This window comes from Triticum urartu, chromosome 4A (assembly GCF_056163025.1).
Source record: "Triticum urartu cultivar PI428250 chromosome 4A, HENAU_Tu73, whole genome shotgun sequence".
Classification (NCBI taxonomy): domain Eukaryota; kingdom Viridiplantae; phylum Streptophyta; class Magnoliopsida; order Poales; family Poaceae; genus Triticum; species Triticum urartu.
Genome location: NC_141876.1, coordinates 580,505,055 through 580,513,146, shown reverse-complemented (window position 1 = coordinate 580,513,146; position 8,092 = coordinate 580,505,055). Strand labels below are relative to the sequence as shown.

The following is an 8,092-nucleotide window of genomic DNA, read 5'->3' as shown; positions in this document are numbered from 1 at the left end:
ATGCTTCTTCAGAGTTTATGTCGTGAGCAGCGGAAGCGGGGGCATGTCGCAATTGTTTATTGTGTTTACTGGGTTTTAAACCTTGAACTTCTTGGTTGCAAGTTTACGCACATAGCCAGTTCATCCATCAATCCGAACTATGGGAGATCGGGAGAGCACAAGTTGCGCGTGCGGAAAAAAACCCTAAAGCTCTAATACCATGTTAAGCTTCATGCACTAGCCAATGCAAGCAAAAGTCCGAACTATGGGAGAGGGCCGGACATTATACTTCAACAAAAGGTGATATGTATAGTATGTGATGATAATTTAACAAGTGGGCGATGTAAGGACAAACACTGCATCGGTTCCTCATTGCCATAAAAACAATGTTTCGCACAACCTCGCCATCTACTCCTATGTTTCTTTTGAGGTTGTCATTGGTTAGGATCATCCGTACTATCCAAGGACCACATAACAAAAATCAACCTTCAGCAAGATATTTAGCTTTCAAATGAATTTGCAATGAAAAGGTTGACCACCATTGATGATGTTATAACACATAGGCCTAACCGAGTAAATCGACATCAATCTTCTGCAACGGCCCTAAGAGCACGACATCTTACCACGGCACTTACTCGATACACTCACAATGCACCACTTGAGAGACATCACATGATGGTGAGCCCATTCACACACACTTGTCCTAACCTAATCTGATGAGGATATTTCACAAAATATCAGAGAAGGAAGCATAGGGACAAGCTTGGCATTGGAGAGCAGAGAGAGAGAAACAGAGGAGGGCGTTTCCTGTGAACGAGGAGGCTCCCCGTCGGCGAAAAACCCTGGCAAACCCCTCCGGCCTATCCACCCCGCCCCGGCCCGCCTATAAACCCTCCCCCGTCCTATCCAGAGCCGAGCAGCCATCCGTTCCATTTCTTATCGCTTCCCTCCCCCGCCCCTTCTCCCCCTCCTCCCCCCATGGCTTCCCTCCTCACGCTCCCGTCCCTCTCCCTCTCCAGCCCCAGCGGCGGCGCCGGGCTCGCGCCCGCGCTCCGGCTCCGCGCCGCCTTCCGCTGCTGGGCGCTCGGCCGCAGGTGGGCGGGCGCCGCCGCGGCCATCGCGTCGCCCAACTCCGTGCTCAGCGAGCACGCCTTCAAGCGCCTCGGGCTCGGCGGCGGCAGCGACGACGAGGATGACGAGGGGTACGGGAGCGACCAGGAGGGGCCCGCCGTGGAGGGGGACGCGGATGAGCTCGCCATTTCCAGGCTCGGCCTCCCCGCCCAGCTCGTCGCCACCCTCGAGAAGCGCGGAATTACCCACCTCTTCCCCATCCAGGTGAGCTGAATTTCTGTCATGTTTTGGAGCAGCTTAATTGTATTTCAGGTTAGCTGGCTGTCGGGAGCAGACTGGAGTGGTGTCTGTCAGTGTAGAATTCAGTGAATTCAGTTGGTCTTGTAATTCTTGGACCTTGGTGCATACATAGGTTAACTGACTGTTAGGACGGGAGTGGTGTCTATCAGTGCAGCATTCGGTGAATTTAGTTGGTACCGTCGTGTTAGTTTTAGTGGGGAAAACAGATGGTAGTGGTGTCATAGCAAAGTTGCTAAGTGCCAACACTTGAACCTAATAAATATTTTCCATGAACCCATAATTGATTCAACACTACCCAAGCACTTTGTAGTGAGATTTGACAACGCCTATGTTGTAGCATTCCATTGTAAGTCAAAGTGTCAAACTGTCCTGTTCTCACAAATAGCACCGAATGTGGGCAATTGTCAGATGGCACCGGAGTTGGGGGCAGCTGTGCCATTTGTTCCCCTTTTTCGTGATTCGTGAATAGAATTAGCCTGTTCCATTTGTATTTCTAAGTCTAAGGAAGCTTTGATAACACATTGTCTAAGTCATGCCCATTAAGGAAATGCACAATGTAACAAGTAAAAAGATGATGTTAGTTGTATGAATTAGTTTTACTACGAACTGTTATCTACTCCTTCCGTCTCAATCATAATATAAGACGTTTTTGTATGCTGTTTTAGCTTGCAAAAACATCTTATATTCTGGGACAGAGGGAGTACTTTGTACCACATGTTTTCACTGTGCTTGTTTTACTCCATATGAGGTGCTTATTTGCCTGGTCGTTTACTGATTTGTCTTGCTTCCTCCAGAGGGCTGTATTGATTCCAGCACTTGAGGGCCGCGACCTGATTGCAAGAGCAAAGACTGGAACTGGAAAGACGCTAGCCTTTGGTATACCCATGATCAAGCAAATAATCGAGCAGGACGAAGGGCGGACTCCTGGGTACACATTTATCTTGTTTTGCATCTTCATGATGTGCAGCATTAAAATCAGTTGATAATTCACATCCCCTAACTATGTTTTTTCTCTTTTGGCAGGCGAGGTCGTATTCCTCGAGCTTTGGTCCTTGCACCCACTAGAGAGCTGGCTAAACAAGTTGAGAAAGAAATTATGGAATCAGCGCCAAAGCTTAGTACAGTGTGTGTTTATGGTGGTGTCTCGTATAATACCCAGCAGAATGCACTCTCCCGTGGTGTTGATGTTGTCGTAGGAACTCCAGGTCGCCTAATTGATTTGATAAATGGTGGAAGTCTTCAGTTGGGAGAAGTTAGGTATCTGGTCCTTGACGAGGCTGACCAGATGCTTGCAGTTGGGTTTGAAGAAGATGTGGAAACAATATTGCAGCAGCTGCCAGCTGAACGACAAAGCATGCTTTTCTCTGCGACCATGCCTAGTTGGGTGAAGAAATTGTCTAGGCGGTATTTGAATAATCCTTTGACAATTGATTTGGTATGGCCTCACACTTTCACATTCATTTCCTTTTCCTATTTTTCCTTGTCCCTTATTTTTCTCTGGTTATTTTGCTGTTGTTCGACAAAAGTAGGCAATGAATCAGTGTTATCTACTCCAGAGCATTCTTGTATTTATTGCATCATTATCTTGACTTTAGACAGTCATGCATGTTAATTGTTATGATCATGCTCTATGGTTCCTTCTTTAGTGTGCTATATTCTGTGTAAATTCTGGCCACTAAACTTGGTATTTTGACACATGTGACCCACGATTGTCTACCGTACATTAATTCTGTGAAGCTGTATGTGAGGTTGAAGTGTTGGTTTTAATTCTTAGCCGTGGTGCATGACAAACTTCAACAATGTGCTACCCCTAGCTCTTGGAACTTAACAAAGGAGTATTTGAAGGATTTTACTGTTGCCATGTACTCCCTCTGTAAACTAATATAAGAGTGTTTAGATTACTACTTTAGTATTCTAAACGCTCTTATATTAGTTTACGGAGGTAGTATTTACTTACGCGAAGGCAGCCAGAAAATTTTGTAGTACTCTTCTAGTTTCTATTTGCTTAAATGCAAAGTGGGTGTGTCCCACTTGTAAAAATAATAAAACAGTGGGTGATAAGAGACAACAAGACTGGCCTTAGAGTATTTTGCTTACAGTTTTTTTAGCGCAACATGCTACTTGCACTTGAAGATTCCTGTTGCTGCTTTGTGAGATATATGCTGCTATGCTCCACTATTCGGTTTTTATGTTCTAATCAATCATTTGTTCGCTCCATGTTTGAATTAGGTCGGCAATCAAGATGAAAAACTAGCTGAAGGAATCAAACTCTTTGCTATTCCACTCACAACGACTTCAAAGCGCACCATTCTCAGCGATCTCATTACGGTATGTTAATGCAGTTTAATGATTTTTTTTAGCTGATTCTTTTTTTATCTCTTCCTCTCGTCTGTTGTTTACTGCTCTATGTTTTATGCTTAACCCCTGGGCTGGATTTTTTTTTACAATAATTGCAGTCTCGGTTTACCAGTTACATATAACAACTACTTTTGTGCTTTGAGTTCTAACGGCGCTTGACCTTTTAAAAGTACACTAAAAGATTTGCTTGGACCTCTTTAGTGTTTTAAACGTTAGTAAATTAGATTTTTGATGATATCCTAATTTGATCACTTTACATTTGCTAGTGCAATTACTCAAATCTTTTGTTGCCAGGTATATGCAAAGGGTGGGAAAACTATTGTTTTCACTCGGACAAAACGGGATGCAGACGAGGTATCATTGGCATTGACAACCAGTATTGCATCTGAGGCGCTTCACGGTGATATTTCACAACATCAGCGTGAGAGGACATTAAATGGTTTCCGCCAAGGGAAATTTACTGTTCTTGTGGCAACTGATGTTGCTTCTCGTGGTCTTGATATACCTAATGTCGATTTGGTGGGTTTCCAACTCCTCTTCACTTCATCTGATTCACATATTTTTGCAAATCATCCAGCCTCTAACACTAACTCTTTGTGGTCTGGTTGCTGACTGCTAAATGTTTTCACATTTCCAGCATATACTATGTTTGATGACTTGTGTTCACCAAATTATTGCTTTGTATATCTCTGAGAAAAAACAGTTTGTGCAAATTCCAAGATATATACTGCACATTCTGTAGAACATTCAGTCTCTTTTTCTGCACCTAAACATTCAGTCTACACACATGATATTATTTATGGTGCTAAGACAATAAGTAAATAATCAAACATTTCAAGAACTTTGCCTTTGTTACACACTGAATTTGAATTCAAATACCGTCAGACACTTAAGTTCGGGATACCTTTGTTTTAGATCTACCTTTCATGCGTTTTATCACATCTCCATCTGGTCTCTTGTGCTAATCTTGCAATTCACGTGGTACTGTTTCTTATCAATTGCCGTCAGCTTATTAAATTCATTTCAGCATTTTGCTATCTCAAGTGGATTATGGCAGATACAGATTAATGAACGAGAGATATTTCTGTTAATGCAGATTATTCATTATGAGTTGCCAAATGACCCTGAGACTTTTGTTCATCGTTCTGGGCGCACTGGACGAGCGGGGAAAGCAGGAAATGCAATCTTAATGTTTACAACCAACCAGCGAAGGACAGTTAAATCACTCGAACGTGATGTTGGATGCAAATTTGAGTTTATTGGCCCACCTACAATGGAAGAAGTCCTTGATTCATCTGCAGAGCATGTCATTGCTACTCTGCGAGGTGTGCACCCCGAGTCGATTCAATACTTTGTTCCAGCGGCTGAGAGACTAAGCCAAGAACTAGGACCTACTGCTCTTGCTTCTGCATTGGCACATCTGAGTGGATTTTCTCAGCCACCTTCTTCACGCTCCCTGATTAGCCATGAGCAGGTAAAAAGTGACACGAGGAGATTACTCATATGCATGGTTTTTACATGAATTCCACCAATCCTAACTAATTTTCACAATTAAGAAAACATTTTACCTGTTCCGCTATCATTATGATCCAGTTCTTGCTTAAAACTTAGAAGTGCCTTCTAGACTTCTGAATTTGTCCAGTTGATGTTATATGTTTACTAGTACAGTCAACTACTATTAACGTTCTACTAGTATCCGAATTGTCTCTACCATGGTGGTTATCCATAGCTTTGTTGTGCATTTGCCTGTTCTTGCAGTTTTCTCTTAAGCAAGACGTCTTCTTCAAATACTCTCATTAACTCTATTGAACTGCAGGGATCGGTGACATTACAACTTACCAGGGATCCGGCATATGCAAGAGGCTTCTTTTCTCCTAGATCTGTCACTGGTTTTCTGTCTGATGTCTCTCCATCTGCTGCTGATGCAGTTGGAAAAATATACCTAATAGCAGATGAGAGGGTGAGTTTTTTCTTCAGCATGTTGATCATTTGCTTCTGTGCATTTGTAATATCATTTTCCTTTAGGGAAAGAAAGGTGCATGCATAGTAACTGAACCATCATTATGAGGCAGTCTCTTTTCTAGTATGTCCCTGATTCAAATAACAATATTTTGTACACATTGCCAACTGTACCAGGTCCAAGGAGCAGTGTTTGATTTACCCGAGGAGATTGCAAAGGATCTGCTTACTATGGAACTGCCCGAAGGAAACACCTTGAGCAAAGTAACAAAGGTAGCTTTTGCATCTTGATCTTCTTAAGTTAATTACTATGGATATTTCGTGCATGGAAATATTGATGCTGGTTGTTATGAGCTAGGCTTGCACTACGCACATTATATAGTGCAGTACTTGTAGGGCTCTTGTTTATATGTGATGCTGGTTGTTGTGAGCTAGTGTGGTGACTGTTTTTATTACTTCCTACTTGCAGCTGCCGGTGTTGCAAGATGATGGCCCCGCTACCGACTCTTACGGCCGATTCTCAAACTCGGACCGGGGTTCTAGGAACCGGCGGGGGTCGTCCAGGGGCGGTATGGGCGGCGGCTCAAGAGGCCGTGGTAGTTGGGACTCTGATGAAGGATTCCGTCGCGGTGGCAGGAGCTCCAGCAGACCTGACAACGATATTTGGTCAGATGATGACTTTTCAGGTGGTGGTGCAAGGAGATCAAACCGTTCGTCATCCCCTGGCGGTGGTCGCTCGTCCTATGGTGGGCGTGGTGGCTCATCATCCTTGGGTGACAGATCATCGTCCTTTGGTGAACGCTCATCGTCATACGGTGGTCGTGGTGGCTCATCCTTTGGCAGCAGGGACAGGTAGGCCTCACAAAATCATCACTCGAATAACATCACAAATTGCTCTTTGGATGCACGCTTATCCATCTTAGTTGGTCCATTTGTATTTTGAAGTGGCATGTGCTCATCTTGGTTCTTTTTCACCTATGATGTTCTTTTCACTAAATAGATGCGAGTTTGAACACCTCATATGATATACTGAAGACTAGAGCTACACTACTTGCCTCAAGTCACCCTTAGTAACCTAATGCTTTACCTCGTGTGAAACTGATAATAAGTTTGCTAGCTTTTGGCCTTGGTACAGCTTACCTGAATCATGACCAAAACTTACTTGTACCTTTTCTTGAGCTAACACTCCCCCACCATTTGCTTGAGCAGAAGCTTCAGTGGCGCTTGCTTCACATGCGGGCAGTCAGGGCACAGAGCATCAGACTGCCCAAACAAGTAGACGGCGCAGAGGACGCGCTGTTTGCCTGCCGCACTGCTTCGTTCGGGCCCGATCAGTTTCGGACAAGCGGCTGGACAGTTGAACACAACTCCAAGGACATCGCCGGCGTCCCTTGTGTCCACCTGATCTACGCGTATGCCCAACGGCGGATGGCGCGCTAGGTACTACAACAGTTTTGTGTGGTCATGGTTTCACCTGGAGGAAGATTTTTGGCACGCTGCTGACCCGCCGATGGAGAGCCTGGCCTTCTGCTAAATTATTCGTGTAATATCTAGGGGTTTTACAGGAACATACGCTTGTTTTAATTTCTTTTGGTTTGCCGCTTGTCGGAGTTGGTGATAGAATGTTAACAGCTACTACTACATGGGCCTTGTAAAGTTCTACAGAACCAAGAAAACATTCAGAACTGTTACACGTCGATTAGAATTATTACTGCTGTGAAATGCGGAGATGTCAAACAACTCTGAAGCTTTTGGTTGATATGTCTGAGTTTGTTGTAGACAGGTTTGCGTCGGTTGTTCCCGGCAGCTCGTGCTTTTTTTTTTTTTTGATCTCTGTGAGATGAGAAGATGAGATGAACCAGTTACGAAGGTCAATGTAGTGCAGGACGGGAGATTTGACGCCCTGTGAGAGGCATGCATGGCTCATTTCAACATGGTGGGTTGATGGTTGGTCAGTGAGGCCAAACTGTTAGACCTTAGCAGATGGAAAAACTTGCGATTCCAAAAACTTGTTTTCGTTTCTGCTGATGCGCTGCTTACGGAGATGTGGTCCGTGCCGGGCGATATGCATACGTGTTGTCGATGTGATCGAGTTGGACACGGTCGCGCCTGGTGATTGGAACGGTGTCGACGGGAGTGGGGGTGGTTGGCAACAGTATGGGAAGGTAGCGAACGACGCCGGCCAAACCATATGACATCAGAGGGGCAGGTCTGAACCTGGGGATGAAATGGGTCACGTCACTCGGTCAGGTTGGGTGCTAATCCCATCATGATAAACACACTGTTTTTCTCATGGGAATGGGAATGGATAGCGAGCACGCCATTGACCGCGAGGAAGTAAAACCAGTGGGCAACCCGAACCAAAGCGCCGGTGTTTTCACTGAATGTCTGAATCCGGCACGGCTGACGGAAGAACAGTCGGTCC

The 8,092-nt window shown here is 44.7% G+C and overlaps 1 protein-coding gene across 1 annotated transcript; it reads left to right on the top strand.

Moving 5' to 3' along the window:
• The first annotated feature begins 908 nt into the window (after positions 1–908).
• EMB1138 (DEAD box RNA helicase (RH3)) lies at positions 909–7,389 on the top strand. The gene is made up of 10 exons (XM_048716672.2): positions 909–1,314; positions 2,145–2,278; positions 2,374–2,785; positions 3,580–3,678; positions 4,003–4,227; positions 4,805–5,182; positions 5,525–5,668; positions 5,845–5,940; positions 6,137–6,519; positions 6,877–7,389. Exons 1-10 carry the CDS (start codon positions 958–960, stop codon positions 6,944–6,946), a joined length of 2,298 nt encoding a protein of 765 aa, XP_048572629.2. The 5' UTR covers positions 909–957; the 3' UTR covers positions 6,947–7,389.
• Positions 7,390–8,092: the final 703 nt, after the last annotated feature.

Coding starts and splice junctions, on each gene's coding strand:
- EMB1138 (XM_048716672.2), top strand. CDS start 958: ATGGCTTCCCTCCTCACGCTCCCGTCCCTCTCCCTCTCCAGCCCCAGC. Junction 5,183..5,524: donor CCCTGATTAGCCATGAGCAG/GTAAAAAGTGAC, acceptor ATTGAACTGCAG/GGATCGGTGACATTACAACT. Junction 5,669..5,844: donor ACCTAATAGCAGATGAGAGG/GTGAGTTTTTTC, acceptor CAACTGTACCAG/GTCCAAGGAGCAGTGTTTGA.